Here is an 18,178-nt window from a genome sequence, read left to right on the forward strand (position 1 = left end):
TAATAACTGTAGCTTTTGATGAAGTTGTTGGTGTATGTGTTTAAATGAGAGTAACTGAAGTTTTTAATGCGCAGATTGGACTATGTAATATTTGTTAGTATGTAAATACAGTATTTTTATTTGTCTTCTGAACCAGTCACTTTTTATTTTTAGCATGTGCAATGAGTTCTCACAAATCTTTCAGCTGTGCCAGTTTGTGATGGTAAGTGCTTTCATTTTTACTTTTTAAAATAACAATTATATATAAGAAGATAATTATTTTATAGGTTTGTTTTCATTGCAGGAAAATTCCCAAAATGCTCCACTTGTACATGCAACATTGGAAACGTTACTCAGATTTCTTAACTGGATTCCACTGGGATATATTTTTGAGACCAAGTTAATCAGCACATTAATTTATAAGGTAGAGTGAATACATTTCACTTATCACTGAATAGTTGCATTTATTATCTTATCTTATAATGCTCTTTCATATAGAAAATTATTCTGCATTTATAGCCATAACCAACCTTGTTTCTGAGATAAGGAACCTGCTCAGAAGAACTTTTCCATAGTTTCAGCTAGTAGTTCTTTGAAATGATTGTTCCACTTATACCATGTAATTTCATAAATTCCATGTGAACAACTAGGAATAGATCTGATTCTATTTTAGGTGATTATATAGTCTACAGGGAGGTAAGGTAAGGAATGTTTCTAAAAAATGGAACATTTATATTTATTTCCTAATAATTTAAAGCACCAGCCTGTCCGCCATGGCATAGTGGTTGAGCATCGACCAATGAACCAGGAGGTCACGGTTCATTCTCAGTCAGAGCATATGCCTGGGTTGTGGGCTCAATCCCCAGTGTTGTGAGTGCAGGGGACAGCCAATCAATGATTCTCTCCCATCGATATTTCTCTCTCTATTTCCCCCCCCCCCCCCCCATTCCTCTCTGAAATCAATAAAAATATAGCTCTAACCGGTTTGGCTCAGTGGCTAGAGCGTTGGCCTGCAGACTGAGGGTCCCAGGTTCAATTCCGGTCAAGAGCATGTACCTTGGTTGCAGGCATATCCCCAGTAGGGGGTGTGCAAGAGGCAGCTGATTGATGTTTCTAACTCTCTATCCCTCTCTCTTCCTCTCCTTAAAAAATCAATAAAATACATTAAATAAAAAAAATAAAAGCAACATGTAATGCCTAGATGAAGTCTTATACTTGTTTATCCAGACATAACCAGTTTCCAAGTGGTTTTATTTTCAAATCTTTTTTGAACAGATGTAATGAATAAATTTTGCCTAATTGTGACTTTATAAAAGGAGGCAATTATAATTTACATTTTGGGCTTTGTAGTTCAGGGTTTGAGAAGGTCATAATCTGATAAATGAATTTATAATGTTGGAGATTTTTTAAAAGATACTTTTATTGATTTCAGAGAGGAACTGAGTGGGGGAGGGAGATAGAAACATTAGTGATGAGAAAGAATCATTGATTGGCTGCCTCCTGCACGCCCCCTATTGGGGTTTGAGCCCGCAGCCCTGGCATATGCCGTTGACCCGAATTGAACTTAGACCTTTTAGTCTGCAGGATGACACTATCCACTGAGCAAACGGGCTAAGGCTGGAGATATTTTATTACTAGACAGTTTGTTTAGAAAGAAAGAAAGAAAAGAAAAGAGGTTGAAAAAGAAAGTTACCATTACTACAAATTCTCACCAACACTTGCTATTGTCAGATTTTAAAAATTTTCACCAATCTGGCGGGAATAAAACAGGAACTCCTATTTCTCTAGTAACTAATGAATATTTGAGCATATTTTCAAATATTTACCACCTAGATGCATTCTGTTTAAAGCTGTTCATATTTGTCCATTTTATGTTAGGTTTTTTATCTTTTATTGATTTAAAGGTGCGTATGTGTTGGTGTATGTGTTTAAATGAGAGTAACTGAAGTTTTTAATGCGCAGATTGGAATATGTAATATTTGTTAGTATGTAAATAATTATAGTATTTTTATTTGTCTTCTGAACCAATTAATGGAAGGTAGTGGGGGAGGGAGATAGAAACCCTGAATCCGCCATATGTGTAGTGAGTGTCTTCCTCCAGATTTTGTTTCTGTTTTCACTCTGTTGATTTCTTTTGGGGAACAGTTTTATTATTTTAATATTAATGCCAGTGGTTCTTGATCCAGCATCAAGAAGGGTTCAGATAACTGGAGAAGGGGCTGTGCGTAAATTAAATCAGAGTCCAGAGATGAAACATAATTTTGAAAGGCATTATAGGGAGTCAGAAGATTTAGCTGAAGGAAACCAAGTTCTCCTTGTCTCAGGACCCCTTGCTTTTTATTAACACAAATTGTCCTAAGGCAAGGTAGATATACACATCAAAGGGTATACACAGTCCATTGTCAGAATGGGGAATTACCTCTGGCTGTTCAGGTGTTTGGCCAGGCGAAGGCCAGGAGGAGGCAATAACATGTAGATTAAGATGCTCTTAGCTGTCTGGCAGCAAGCAATCATTTATGTATCCATTTCAGGTTTGGGGAAATGCCATCAGCCATTCCTAGATGATTCCGCCCTTGCTGACATGCTGGAATTGGCTTCCGGCAAATGTAGTTGAATTTATGCTTTAAAAAAAAAAAAAGATAATTTGTATAAGACTGTTTGCTATTGTCAATAGTACTAAAGGTTACATTCTTATACATAAGACATTTATGCCCTGTGGGAATATTTATTTTGTGTGAACTTGTGTTAAATATCAGGTAAATAATAATGTCCATTTCTAAGGCTTTTGTTGCTTCCCAAATTACCATCCACAAATGGCATGCCATCTTTATATCATCTCAGCAAGAGAATATGAAAAAGCTAGTTTTCCCACGTCTTCGTTAATCATTGGTGTGTTTCCGTCTCTTAAAATCTGAACAGTTATAAATCTTGGATTCTTTTTAGACTACACAGAAAATATGATGTTCTTAAAAGTCACGTAATGGGTCTTGGATAGGTTACTAAGCAAATTTGTGTATTTTGGATGTCCCAGACACATCAAAAGAAAGCACAGTTTGCTCTTAAGTTATTTATTGTCAATAAGGCGGTTAATGAAATTTTCTTAAAATACATGTGCAAAACAAAATTATCTGTCACCTGCTTATCTGCTTTTGGGGAGGGAGGGTTTATATTTGATGTACTAGTAAAATAATTTATTTTTCCCCTCCAATTTTAATTTTAAGTAAAATGTTTCAGGCCCTTTAATTTTGTTTTCTTTTTTGTATTAAAACAGTTCCTGAATGTTCCAATGTTTCGAAATGTCTCTCTGAAGTGCCTCACTGAGATTGCTGGTGTGAGTGTAAGCCAATATGAGGAACAATTTGTCACGCTATTTACACTGACAATGATGCAGCTGAAACAGGTAAAACACTCAAAAACTGAGTAAATTTATGTTCCTTAGAAAAGGGTGGATTAGAGTTTAACCATTTCAGAGTAATTTATAATAGACCGAGAATAATATGATTGCATATTTATTCTATAAAATGAGTAAACTAGCTGTTTTAATGAGCCATTTTGAAAATTCATTAAATGCTTACAGATCTGGGGATTAATGTCAGCTGCTTCTGACCTTACGTCTGAAATGAAGGGTTGTGCAGTTCTAGTTTATATAAGTTATCTAAAAGATTGATCATAATATTACGTTACTGTATGTTATGTGAATAAATTAATTGAATGTTTTTACATTTCTGATAAGATTAAAGTGGGGAAAGTTTGATCCAGGAAAGAATTCAGAGTATAGTCTGAGTAAATCTTACTACTTGCATAAATACCTAAGATCTGGAAATAGCCCAAGTGCCCATCAGTAGATGAATGGATTAAGAGGCTGTGGTACATTTATACCATGGAATACTATGCAGCAGTAAAAAAAAAAAAAAAAGAATATCTTACCCTTTGAGACAGCATGGAGGGACCTGGAGAGTATCATGCTAAGTGAAATAAGTCAGTCAGAGAATTAAGTGTCATGTTTTCACTTATATGTAGAATCTAGGTAACAAAGTAAAATAATGAACAGAGTGTACCCAGAAATAATGGAAGCATGGAACAGAGTGCAGAATCTCAAATGGAAGGTGGGGGAAGGTGGACGACGGTGGGTGGGAGGTAATCAATCAAAGATCTTGTATTTATATATGCATAACCCATGGACATACACAATAGAGTTGTCAAGGTCTAGGGTAGGGGGCGGGGCAGGCTGGAGGGAGTAAAAGGGAACATACGTAATACTTCAAACAATAAAGGATTTTTTTTTTAATGTGTCCAAAGCTAGGACACAAAGATACAAAAACAGTTATAACTGACCAAGGAGAATAAGATGTTTGACTACTTTAGTATTGGTAAAAGGGTAATGGAATCATTGGGCTTAAATGTGTACTGTCTTTTTTCATTGGTTTTAAAATGCAGGCTAATAGTCTCTATTTAAACCTGCAGATGCTTCCTTTAAATACCAATATTCGACTTGCATACTCAAATGGAAAAGATGATGAACAGAACTTCATTCAAAATCTCAGTTTGTTTCTCTGCACGTTTCTTAAGGAACATGGTCAACTTATAGAAAAAAGACTAAATCTCAGGGAAACACTCATGGAGGTAGGCTTTGTGGAGCCTTTGGCTTCTGAAACTTTTTTTACATGATAATAACAACTTCCTAAAGGGTGTACAGATGTGTCAAGATAGATAGATAGATATATTTCAGAGAGGATTGGAGGAGAAATGGATAGAAACATCAAAGATGAGAATCACTGATTGGCTGCCTCCTCCATGTCCCACACTGGGGATCAAGTCCACAACCTGTGCACATGCCCTGACTGAGAATCAAACCGTGTCCTCCAGGTTCCTAGGTCCATGGTCAACCACTGAGCCATGGCAGTTGGGTCAGATGTGTCATTTCTAAGATGAAGTCTAATGACCTTACCTAAAAATTGATGTGTAGCCTGGCTTGTGTGGTTCAGTGGTTGATTGTTGACCCATGAACTGGGAAATTGCAGTTCTATTACTGGTCAGTGAACCTGTCTGGGTTATGGGCTCGACCCACCCCCCACCCCCACCTCCACCCCCTGGCGGGGGTTGGGTGGAAGGCCCACATGCCAGGGGCAGCTTTTTGATAATTCTCATCATTGATTTTTCTGTCTCTCTCTCTCCCCCCTTCCTCTCTCTAAAATCAACTTAAAGCCCTAGCTGGTTTGACTCAGTGGAAGAGTTTCAGCCTGCAGACTGTAGGGTCCTAGGTTTGATTCCAGTCAAGGACACATAATACCCGGGTTGTGGGCTTGATCCACAGTAGGGGACATGCAGAAGGCAGCCAATCAGTGATTCTCTCTCACCATTGTTGTATCTATCTCTACCTCTACCTTACTCTCTGAAATCAATTCTATATAATAAAGATGTACTATGCAAATTGACTGTTGTGCCCTTGCACAAGATTGCGGCCCCCATGTGGTCAGAAGATGGCCGGCAGGGGACAGCAGTTGGGAGACCATGCTGACAGGGCAGCAGCTAGGCATCAATCAGGCTGGCAGGGGAGTGGTTAAGGGCTAATCAGGCTGGCAGGCAGAAGTGGTTAGGGGTGATTAGGCAGGCATGCAAGTGCTTGGGAGCCGGCCGTCCGGGATTGTGAGAGGGATGTCGGTTTCCTAAACCAGCACATCCCCCAAGGGGTCCCAGCTTGGAGAGGGTGCAGGCTGAGCTGAGGACCCCCTCCTTCTCCTGCCCCACCCCCGTGCATGAATTTCATGCACTGGGCCTCTAGTAAAAATATATTTAAAATTAGTTTTAAAGCCCTTACTGGTTTGGCTCAGTGGATAGAGCAGGGGTGGGCAAACTTTTTGACTCAAGGGCCACAATGGGTTCTTAAACTGGACCGGAGGGCTGGAACAAAAGCATGAATGGAGTGTTTGTGTGAACTAATATAGATTCAAAGTAAACAACATTACATAAAAGGGTACAGTCTTTTTTTTTTTTTTTTTAGTTTTATTCATTTCAAGCGGGCCGTAGTTTGCCCACAGCTGGGATAGAGCGTTGGCCTGCGGACTGAAGGGTCCCAGGTTCGATTCCGGTCAAGGGCATGTACTTTGGTTGCGGGCATATCCCCAGTGGGGAGTGTGCAGGAGGCAGTTGATCGATGTTTCTCTCTCATCGATGTTTCTAATTCTCTATCCCTCTCCCTTCCTCTCTAAAAAATCAATAAAATATTTTAAAAAATAAAATAAATTTTAAAAACATGTTTTTAAAAAAATTGATTTGTACTCCACATAAAATAAAACTATCCAGTGTAAAGTGTATAATTCAGTGCCATTTAGTACATTCAGTGTTTTCAACCATCTCTTTTTCTTTTTTTTTTCTTTTTTTTTTTTAAATATATTTTATTGATTTTTTTACAGAGAGGAAGGGAGAGAGATAGAGAGAGTTAGAAACATCGATGAGAGAGAAACATCGATCAGCTGCCTCCTGCACATCTCCTATTGGGGATGTGCCCGCAACCCAGGTACATGCCCTTGACCAGAATCGAACCCTGGACCTTTCAGTCCGCAGGCCAACGCTCTATCCACTGAGCCAAACCGGTTTTGGCTCAATCATCTCTTTTTCAAAAGATTTTTACCCACATACCAGTGATATACCCATTGAAAGTTACCTCATTCTTTTTTCTCCCCCATTCCTTCACAGCCACTGATTTGCTCTCTGTTTCTGGAATTAGTTTCTCTAAATCTTTCATACAAATGGAATCATATGGTCTTCTGTAGTTGGGTTTTCAAGGTTCATCCATGTTACATCATGAATCAGTACTTGATCCTTTTTTTATGACTGAGTAATATTTTCTTGTATGGCTATATCAAATTTTGTGTGTTCATTCATCAATTGATGGATATTTGGATTGTTTCTTTTTGCTTATTTATACCAACTAATTACTACATAAGTGTTCCAAGACATGTATAAAGAAAACAGAATTTGCCCTGACCGGTTTGCCTCAGTGGATAGAGTGTCGGCCTGCGGACTGAAGGGTCCCTGGTTCGATTCCGGTCGGGGGCATGTACCTTGGTTGTGGGTACATCCCCAGTGGGAGGTGTGCAAGAGGCAGCTGATCGATGTCTCTCTCTCTCTCTCTCTCTCATCGATGTTTCTAACTCTCTATCCCTCTCACTTCCTCTCTGTAAAAAACCAATAAAATATATATTTAAAAAAAAAATAGAATTTGCTCCTAAAGAATTTTTAGTATGGTACATGAATAATGAAATATCAGAGTTGTGAAACTTAAAACAGGAACTTTTATTTCTGAATAACACAATGAGTGCAAAGCAATTAATGTCTAAGAGTTATTTTAACAATTTTGGTCTTCTTTGTAGGCCCTTCATTATATGTTGTTGGTATCAGAAGTGGAAGAAACAGAAATCTTTAAGATTTGTCTTGAGTACTGGAATCATTTGGCAGCTGAACTCTATAGAGAGAGCCCATTCTCTACGTTGGCCTCTCCTTTACTTTCTGGAAGTCAGCATTTTGATGTTCCTCCCAGGAGGCAGTTGTATTTGCCCGTGTTATCCAAGGTAACAGTAAAGTGGGTGGTTGATGCTCTTGTGGCTTCCTGTGATTTTTAGAGCTAAATGCAAGCACTGGCTTTTGTTTTTTTACTAATCTATCCAAACAAATGGGCTACAAAAAGAGGCCAACTTCCCCATGCATGTTGAAAACCAGTACATGCAAGAGATTGTTATAAGCACATCTGTGAGTTTGTTAGAAAGTTAAGAGGCTACCCCCTTTCAGTGTCTGGATGAAGCACTGGATATTTAATAGATGGTTTTTATTCATGTTAAAGTTTGAGAACCACTGTTAATAGAATTACATTTTAAATATGTTCATTTTTTTATATTGTCAGGGCAGTTTGGTACCTTAAGGTGCATATAATCTAATTTTTTAATCTATATTTGATGTGGCTGATTTCTGAGATTAACAGATTTTTCTTGTTGTTGAATAGGTTCGTTTATTGATGGTTAGTCGTATGGCTAAACCAGAGGAAGTATTGGTTGTAGAAAATGATCAGGGTGAAGTTGTAAGGGAATTCATGAAGGATACAGATTCCATAAATTTGTATAAGAATATGAGAGAAACATTAGGTAAGTTAATAAATACTATTAATTTAAGTCTTTGTGATTCTATTCTCGAATGGAAATATTGTAGGAAATGTGATCCGCTTAGTTTCTGAATCTGTTAATAGTCATTTTATTAATGTGCTGCTCTTCCCTTAGTAAGTTTTTGCTCATTAAATTTTGCATCTGAAACATCTGTAACTTTTTTTCCTTTGTAGTTTATCTTACTCATCTGGATTATGTAGATACAGAAAGAATAATGACTGAAAAGCTTCACAATCAAGTGAATGGTACAGAATGGTCATGGAAAAATTTAAATACATTGTGTTGGGCAATAGGCTCCATTAGTGGAGCAATGCATGAAGAGGATGAAAAACGATTTCTTGTTACTGTTATAAAGGTATGCACGTGTTATGTATAGACTGGAATCATTAAATAATTATGCTTAATTATAAATTACTGAAATCTGTCTTATTTTACAGGATCTATTAGGATTATGTGAACAGAAAAGAGGCAAAGATAATAAAGCTATAATTGCATCAAATATCATGTACATAGTAGGTCAATATCCAAGATTTTTAAGAGCTCACTGGAAATTTTTAAAGACTGTTGTTAACAAGCTGTTTGAATTCATGCATGGTAAATCCTTTTTATTTACTATATTTTATTTAGTTGTTTGTTATTGTTTAAAAATTATTTTTGAAATTTTTTTAAATAAATGTTTTTGTTTCATTAGAGACCCATGATGGAGTCCAAGACATGGCTTGTGATACTTTCATTAAAATAGCTCAGAAGTGCCGCAGGCATTTTGTTCAGGTTCAGGTTGGAGAAGTAATGCCGTTTATTGATGAGATTTTGAACAATATTAACACTATAATTTGTGATCTTCAACCTCAACAGGTATGGGAGATCTTAGCCTATTTTCTTAGAAAGTAACCACTGTTTTAGTCCGATGGGAATAGAAAGAATGTCACTATTAGATTCAGTTCCAAGTATCTCTGGTTAAGTTTTTATAGTGAAGGAAGAGTTCAACCAGAGTTTGTCAGACTGTTTTTCTGTCTAATTTATTTCTGACACTTCAATGAAATTAGTTTCAGTATAGACTTGAATTGTTTGTGTATGGTTTTCCTTATTATGATACATAAAAGTAAAATGTCTGCCTTTCAACATAGGTCCATACATTTTATGAAGCTGTGGGGTACATGATTGGTGCACAAACAGACCAAACAGTACAAGAACATTTGATAGAAAAATACATGCTGCTTCCTAATCAAGTTTGGGATAGCATAATCCAGCAGGCAACCAAAGTAAGTTATATTACTTTTTACAAAAGTTATGGTGGAATTTAAGAGGTGTGTTATTTTTAGGAGCAGTGAACTCAGTGCCTTTGACATGCATACCTGATTCATAACTACTTTTGTGTGTGTTTTTGTGCATTAACGAAATAAGTATTTTTATTTTGTTTTGCTGGTACATTGGGAATATTTCACTCTAATGTTGGTTGTTGGTATTAGTAATAGACTTCTGTGTTTTTATACCATTATGGATTATAAATGTGATTATAAATTTGGAATAATGTTGGTAGTGGTTTTTGCTTTAATAATTACAAGGATAATTCTCATGTGATAAATGGATGTTTTTGTCTTTCACAGAATGTGGATATACTTAAAGATCCTGAAACAGTTAAGCAGCTTGGTAGCATATTGAAAACAAATGTGAGAGCCTGCAAAGCTGTTGGACACCCCTTTGTAATTCAGCTTGGGAGAATTTACTTGGATATGCTTAATGTATACAAGTGCCTCAGTGAAAATATTTCTGCAGCTATCCAAGCTAATGGTGAGTGATTTTGAATTCTTATGGAATGTTGTACAACATCAATTCTACGTTCTCTGCCTTAGTGTAGGCATTCAGTAGTTCTTACAGATTTTAAATAAGCCTCCCTCCAGATAACCCTAGATAATTTTTTAACTAGTTGCATGCCCCTTCCCTTATAAAATTAGTCTTTTTTCCCCCCCATTAAATATATCTTTAGAGGTAAATAGTATTAAAAGTACCTGTAATTACCAATATAGAATTTTATTTGTCAAGTTGGATTCCACTTGGTTGTATTTTTTAGGTGAAATGGTTACAAAGCAACCGTTGATTAGAAGTATGCGAACAGTAAAAAGGGAAACTTTAAAGTTAATATCTGGTTGGGTGAGCCGGTCCAATGATCCACAGATGGTAAGTGAGATGTGTTTTTTGTTTTTTAAGTTGATGCTGCATTCTCTGGTTTAAGCTTTATCTCTGTATGTATTTTTCTAATTTAAAGGTAATTTAGATGTCTACATTTGGGATTATTGTATAGCATTCTATTTATTACAGTCTTTGACTACTTAAAAATACTAAGTTTTAAACCGTCTTGCAAAGATGTTTAGATGATGGTGATATGTAATAACATAGCTGAGAGGAATAGATTGGGTAATTTTAATTTTTCCATGGATAGATATATAGAGTTCAGATGAAATCTTTGTGTTCATCGTGATATTCAAAGCAATTTACAAAGCTTTCATTAGTTTGCCTCCTCAGTAAAAGTACTTTACCAGCTGAAGGTTTGAAAATCTCATTTACTCTTACTGCTTTTATTCTAAATCATTTCCACAAAGGCGTATGATTTTCAGAAACTAAATGAGCTCCATATACCTCAACTTGGAAAAATGTGAATAATTTTTGTTTTTGTTACACCTTTTCATTCTCTTGATCCTTGGAACATTACAAAAATTTCTGTCTTATTGCCGAAACCGGTTTGGCTCAGTGGATAAAGCGTCGGCCTGCGGACTGAAGGGTCCCAGGTTCGATTCTGGTCAGGGGCATGTACCTTGGTTGCGGGCACATCCCCAGTGGAGGGTGTGCAGGAGGCAGCTGATCGATGTTTCTAACTCTCTATCCCTCTCCCTTCCTCTCTGTAAAAAAACAATAAAATATTTTTTAAAAAAATACATTGAGTGGGAGTATTTTGGTTTTTATAGATATTATCCACTGACGAAACTGATATAATCTTGGTTAGGATGATTTTTTCTTTCCTGCTAGGTTCCTCATCCTTCATATACAGTATTCCTAGAATCCTGGTTTTGCTTGGAGCCAGTCGCTTGGTTTTGGGCCTTAGTTTCTTTCATAATTATAAATTTGAACTACACTATAATCTGCCCCTTCCCAGCCTATTGTGATGTTTTGGTTTCTTTCAGTTAAATGCTTTAGTGTACAAAAAACCTAGTCAAAGTATATTTCCAGTTTATAATATAGCATCCTTAGAGACAAGAGTGACTTAGCTTTTTATAATAGTAACCAAATGCATAGATTAAAAGTTTTTCCCAGCTGGTATGGCGCAGTTGTTTAAGCGTCATCCCATAGGACCTGGAGGTTACCGGTTCAATTCCTGTTTAGAGCACATGCTCATGCTGCGGCCTTGCTCCCCTTTGGGCACTGTACAGGAGGCAGTTGATTGATGTTTCTCTATGTTTCTATCCTTCACTCCCTTCTCTCTAAAATCTAAACATATATATATGTTTTTTTCTAAACTTAAAAGTGTGTTTTTTGTTTAAACAGGTAGCTGAAAATTTTGTTCCTCCTTTGTTGGATGCAGTTCTCATTGATTATCAGAGAAATGTCCCAGCTGCTAGAGAACCAGAAGTGCTTAGTACCATGGCTATTATCGTCAACAAGTTGGGAGGACATATAACAGCTGAAATACCTCAAATATTTGATGCTGTTTTTGAATGCACATTGAATATGATAAATAAGGTAATGTGATTTACATTTCAGTTATAAAATGGGAAATTCTGCAAGATATCCTAAACTATTAAAAGCATAAATGGTACCATTGAGTGCAGCATAGGTTCTGGGGTTAAATTCTTGAACCTTACTAGATCAGGGAAATGCTTATTTTGTTTTTGTTTTTGTTTTAATCTAATCTAATAAAAGAGAACATGCAAATTGTCTGCAACTCCGATACGCACCCAAGCAACGCCCACCAGCCAATCAGATTGGCTATATGCAAATTAACCCAACCAAGATGGTGGCTGACAGCCATGGAGCTGGAGCAAGCAGGAGGCTTGGTTACCTGGCAATGGAGGAAGCCAAGCTTCCCACCTGCCCTGACTGGCTGTGGCCTCTGCCCAAGGCAACAAAGTTTCAATTATAGAAGATAAATCCCAAATACCTGCTTCCAGCCAGCCTCCACTGGGAGTTTGGGTGGCTAGGGGCTGTGGCCAGCTGGCAAACAACCATCAGCCCCTCACCCAGGATGGCCAGGCACCCCAGCGGGGCCCCCACCTGTGCACCAGGCCTCTATTCTATATAGTAAACTGGTAATATGCAAATTGACCCTAACAGCAGAATGACTGGGAATGACTGATCACTATGACACACACTGACCACCAGGGGGCAGATGCTCAATGCAGGAGCTGCCCCCTGGTGGTCAGGCAGTCCCACAGAGGGAGCTCTGCTCAGCCACAAGCCAGGCTGAAGGCTGCCAGTACAGCGGTGGTGTTGGGAGCCTCTCCAGCCTGCTCATCCGCACTAAGGATGTACGACTGCAGCTTAGGCCTGCTCCCCGCTGGCAAGTGGACATCCCCCGTGGGCTCCCGGGCTGCCAGAGGGATGTCTGACTGCCAGCTTAGGCCCAACCCCCCTGGGGAGCAGGCCTAAGCCAGCAGTTGGTCATCCCCCAAGGGCTCCCAGACTGCAAGAGGGCACCGGCTGGGCTGAAGAATGCCCCCTCTCCCCGAGTGCACAAATTTTTGTGCACCTGGCCTCTAGTATGTATATATTACCACATTTTGTTTATTCAAATTTTTGTGCATCGGGCCTCTAGTTTAATATAAAATAACAGCAAGGAGTACATTTGATAGATTGCATTCATTCAAATAGTAGATTGAATTTATTGAAAACTGCATTTATAGACATTAAAAATTTTAATGTATTGATTTGTGAGGCTCCAAGTTACTAATGATTACATAGCACGTTACACATGATGTTCTTTTATGTGCATTTTGATGAGTTGCTTTATAATGTGACCTAAGGTCTCCTTATTTTCATAATTCATTTGTTTAACATGGTAATTTTATGATCCATGAGAGGTGAATTATATTGTCTTTGAATTGGCCTTTCAGGATACCATACAGCTTATGAGTTCCACTAACAAGTATATTAAATTCGGGCTTGCTTTTTATTTTGTTCTTACCATTTTTAGGACTTTGAAGAATATCCTGAGCACAGAACGAACTTTTTCTTACTACTTCAGGCTGTCAATTCTCATTGTTTCCCAGCATTTCTGGCTATTCCACCTGCACAGTTTAAACTTGTTTTAGATTCCATTATTTGGGCTTTCAAACATACTATGAGGAATGTTGCAGATACAGGTAAATGCATAGAAATTTACTTCTTTGCCTGCCAATTTACAAATTCTATAGACACCTAGAGATAGGTATATAGTTGTAGACAGGTAGGTACCACTTCACTTGTCAAGTTTTGTCTGTGTAAGCCCTAAAAGCAACTTAGTTATCTGTTTTGTACATAGTACATAGGCAGAATTAGTTATGGGAGATGGGCATAAAATTAAAAGTAGGGAAACATCACTTACTGATATCTTTTTTTTTTTTTTTAATTGACTTCAGGGAGGGAGGGAGGGGGGGGGGGAGAGAGAAAGAAAGAGAGAGAGAAACATCAATGATCAGAGAGTATAATTGGTCAGCTGCCTCCACATACGGAGGATCAAGCCTGCAACCTGAGTATGTGCCCTAACTGGGAATCCAACCGAGACCTCCTGATTCATAGGTCGATATTAAACTACTGAGCCATGCAGGCCGTGCTCCATATCTTTATTACTGCTTCCTTTTCTCCATATGCTTTTCCACTGTGGCACTAATAATTTACTGAGGATAAATCTAAAGAACATCTCTAGCAGGAGGATTTTTTATTTGTTGTGTATTTAAATAGTAATTGGTTTATGTAATAGGAATATCTATTTGTGCTGTTTTTGGTGTGGATGTAGAGAAAATTGATTCTTAAGACATAGTGGTAAGGTGGTAATGGCTATTATTTACAGTTTATCAGAAAGCAGACATTGATTCTAAGAGAACTCTATTACTGATTCAAGATAATTTAGGCAAATAATTAGCTAAAAAGAGGGAGAATGGGCTTTGAATCAGAATAGTTTATTGGTAAAATACTATCGTGTGAGTGTTACCAGTCTGTAATTTGCTGTTCTATGTATTTTAGGCTTACAGATCCTTTTTACACTTTTGCAAAATGTTGCACAAGAAGAAGCTGCAGCTCAGAGTTTTTATCAAACTTATTTTTGTGATATTCTTCAACATATCTTTTCTGTTGTGACAGACACCTCACATACTGCCGGTAAGGATTTAAAGCTATAAAAATGTTAAATGTTCCAGTTGTTAAATCTTAGAGCTAATAATAATCTTTTCATCAACAGGTTTGACGATGCATGCGTCAATACTTGCATATATGTTCAATTTGGTTGAAGAAGGAAAAATAAGTACACCATTAAATCCTGGGAATCCAGTTAACAACCAAATGTTTATTCAGGAATATGTGGCTAATCTCCTTAAGTCTGCATTCCCTCATCTGCAAGAGTAAAAAAATATATATTTTTTTTATTTTTTTTTTAAATAAATTTCTTATTTTAAAAAAAACAATCATTTAATTACTATGTTTTGATTTGCAGTGCTCAAGTAAAGCTCTTTGTGACAGGGCTTTTCAGTTTAAATCAGGATATTCCTGCTTTCAAGGAACATCTTAGGGATTTCCTAGTTCAAATAAAGGTATGTAATTTATCTGCATTTGCAGAAATATAAGACTAACTTGATCATTAGTTTTAGGAGAAACAGCTTTTTTATATCTTTGCTTAATATATTTATATACACACACATATACATACTCTGGCCAGATTATTATGACCACCTGATATTTGTAGTCAAATTAGCTATAATTTCACGCTGAGATTGCTAGAGGGCCAAACCATTACAAACGTCTGAATAGTACAACATACCTAAGTATCGTTGCTGATCAAGTTCATCCTATCACGTTGATGGCGTATCCCAATGAAGATGGCTTCTTCCAACAAGACAATGCGCTATGCCACGGTGCTCATATTGTGCAGGAGTGGTTCCAAGAATATGAGGGAGACTTTACCTTGCTTAGGTAGCCCCCACAATCACCAGATTTCAATCCAATTGAGCATTTGTGGGACGAAGTTAAAAGATCCATCGGGCAGCTGGTTCCACAACCATCAGATCTCACAGAACTGGACAGTGCTATTTATCAGGCATGGTGTCAGATTCCTTGCATCACCTTTCAACATCTCGTGCAGTCAATACCAAGAAGAATTGCCGCAGTATTGAAGGCAAAAGGTGGCCCAACGAAGTACTGATTGGGTGGTCATAATAATCTGGCGTGTGTGTATATCATCATTCTATGGCTCTTTTATAACCTTTTCCCCACTAGCACCTTTTTGGGGGGCTTTTTGTTTTTTAATATATTTTTATTGATTTTGGAAAGTGGGAGAGAGAGAAAGAGAAACATCAATGATGAGAATCATTGATCGGCTGCCTCCTGCAGGACCCCTACTTGGGATCAAACCCGCAATTCAACCTAGTGCTGTGACTGGGAATTGAACCATGACCTCCTAGTTCATAGGTTGTCGCTCAAATTCAGTGCACCACCTTCGGTGTTTAATTCAGACACATAATACTGAAATTTAAACCCAACCAATTGATGGAAAAATTATGTCCCTTGTGTAAACAGGGAATATGCTTATTTCCACCTTTCCCCCCAAAAAACTATTTGTTTTTCATAACACACTTATGTTGACCTTTCAACTATCTGCTTTCACAGGAGTTTGCAGGTGAAGATACATCTGACCTGTTTTTGGAAGAAAGAGAAACAGCCCTCCGACAGGCTCAGGAGGAGAAACATAAACTTCAAATGTCTGTCCCTGGCATCCTTAATCCACATGAAATTCCAGAAGAAATGTGTGATTAAAATGGGAAGTCATGCTGGGGTTTGATTTTTCTCTGCAACTTTTGTTAGCAGAAGAAAACAGCATCTGGATATTTGTCGACCAAAATGATGCCAATTTGTAAATTAAAATGTCACCTAGTGGCCCTTTTTCTTATGTGTTTTTTGTATAAGAAATTTTCTGTGAAATACCTTCCATTGTTTAAGCTTTTGTTTTGGTCATCTTTATTTAGTCTGCATGAAGTTGAAAATTAAGGCATTTTTTAAAATTCTACTTCATGCCCATCTTGTGGCTAGGATGGGGGAGGAGGCAAATCCGATTTGAACATATACTTGTAAATTCTAATGCAAAATTATACAATTTTTTTTCTGTAAACTACCAATTTTTAATTAGGGAGCATTTTCTTTCTAGCCTGTATTTCAGTCTAGAAGAAAAATAATGAGTAAAACAAATTGCATTGTTAAAAGGATTATAGTGCTGCATTGTCAGAAGTTAGCAACTCTTGGACTGAATCGTTTGTCTAGACTACATGTATTACAAGTCTGTATGGCAAGTTTGCAGCAAGATCATGTGCATATCATCCCATTGTAAAGCAACTTCAAAAATATGTGAACACAGTTAGTTATTTTTACACAGTTCTTTTTGTTTTTGTGTGTGTGTGCTGTCGCTTGTCGACAACAGCTTTTTGTTTTCCTCAATGAGGAGTGTTGCTCATTTGTGAGCCTTCATTAACTCGAAGTGAAATGGTTAAAAATATTTATCCTGGTAGAATAGGCTGCATCTTTTTAACAACTCATTAAAAAACAAACAACAAAACTGGCTTTTGAGATGACTTATACTAATTTACATTGTTTACCAAGCTGTAGTGCTTTAAGAACACTACTTTAAAAAGCAAAATAAACTTGGTTTACATTTATTTTCCCTTTAATGGCTCAAAATTATTCCTACATTAATGAAAGGGGTTATTTGTGTTTAGGTATTTCATTTTAAAAAGATGTGTGCAACATGTTGACATGCAAATATTTCTGAAGTGCCTGGGAGTAAAAGCAGTTTATATATAAAGTTAATATGCTCAGATGCCTTCTGTTCCCAAGAATCAAATTTCTTATTTGATACATTTTACCTTTGTTTGTGATTAAAGGGAGTGTCTTGTGTCCTGGTTAGGAGATCAGTGTAATGAAGAATGAGAACCCAGGTGTACAAACTACTACAAATATTGTTGTTTATATTTTTAAAATTGATTTTTTTCGGAGAGAGAGGGAAAAATATTGATGTGAGAGCATATCAGTCATCTGTTTTCTCAGGCCCCCTGTCAGGGATCAAGCCTGAAAACTGGGCAAGTGCCCTTACCAGGAATTGAACCAGCAACCTTCTGTGCACAGGATAACAGCCACACTTGGCCAGGGCCAGATATTCTTGATTTGTGTTCTTGTGAAATGTAACCCTTAGAAGTAAGTGAACAGAAGGGGAAAATGTATACAGGGCCTATAAAACACAAAAAAGGGTAGAGAAGGGAGTACATAAAGGAAACCAGCTGGGGTGAACTTGTTTCCAGAGGATAAACTAGTCTTCTATAAACTAGATTGAAGCTTAAGCACTTAAAGGACCTCATGTTACTTGGAGAATTAGCAATTCTGTATAATTGCCATCTTCCTAACAAGTTTGTGGCAACGCTGCCATCATTTCAATAGAATGTAATCCTGCTTAAAGCAATTTGTTTCTAAAACAGCAAATGGTAAGGATTTAAATGTATTCAAAGAGGAATATTGGAAGATTTTTTTTAAAGTTTCAGCTTTGTTCAACTCTTTGGCTGTGTTATTAACTATTGGCATATGACTAAAAATATGTTTTAAGGGGCCCTGGCCATTGTTCCTTAGTGGACCAAAATGTCTAGGGTTTGATTCCGGATCAAAGGCACGTACTTGGGTTGTGGGCTAGCTCCCCACCCCTGGTGGAGTACATGGGGGAGGCAACCAGTCAACGTGTCTCTTTCACATTGGTGTTTCTTCTCCCATTCTTTAAAAAGTGATGGGGGAAAATATCCTCAGGAGAGGTTTAACAAAACTTTTTA

General features: G+C 37.4%; 1 protein-coding gene across 1 annotated transcript in view; it reads left to right on the forward strand.

Moving 5' to 3' along the window:
• XPO1 (exportin 1) overlaps positions 1-17,029 on the forward strand; it is a 52,995-nt gene extending 35,966 nt beyond the window's left edge. The window contains exons 8-25 of the mRNA XM_081100605.1: positions 154-202; positions 284-403; positions 3,251-3,379; positions 4,444-4,602; positions 7,353-7,550; positions 7,979-8,117; positions 8,309-8,490; positions 8,573-8,729; positions 8,827-8,990; positions 9,263-9,397; positions 9,743-9,926; positions 10,207-10,313; positions 11,676-11,870; positions 13,321-13,489; positions 14,349-14,483; positions 14,563-14,722; positions 14,815-14,911; positions 15,984-17,029. Of these exons, the coding sequence (XP_080956731.1) occupies positions 154-202; positions 284-403; positions 3,251-3,379; positions 4,444-4,602; positions 7,353-7,550; positions 7,979-8,117; positions 8,309-8,490; positions 8,573-8,729; positions 8,827-8,990; positions 9,263-9,397; positions 9,743-9,926; positions 10,207-10,313; positions 11,676-11,870; positions 13,321-13,489; positions 14,349-14,483; positions 14,563-14,722; positions 14,815-14,911; positions 15,984-16,130 (2,626 nt within the window). The 3' untranslated portion in view covers positions 16,131-17,029. The remainder of the gene's footprint in view (positions 1-153; positions 203-283; positions 404-3,250; positions 3,380-4,443; positions 4,603-7,352; positions 7,551-7,978; positions 8,118-8,308; positions 8,491-8,572; positions 8,730-8,826; positions 8,991-9,262; positions 9,398-9,742; positions 9,927-10,206; positions 10,314-11,675; positions 11,871-13,320; positions 13,490-14,348; positions 14,484-14,562; positions 14,723-14,814; positions 14,912-15,983) is intronic.
• Positions 17,030-18,178: the final 1,149 nt, after the last annotated feature.

Source organism: Myotis nattereri (assembly GCF_964212035.1).
Source record: "Myotis nattereri genome assembly, chromosome: 10".
Classification (NCBI taxonomy): Eukaryota; Metazoa; Chordata; class Mammalia; order Chiroptera; family Vespertilionidae; genus Myotis; species Myotis nattereri.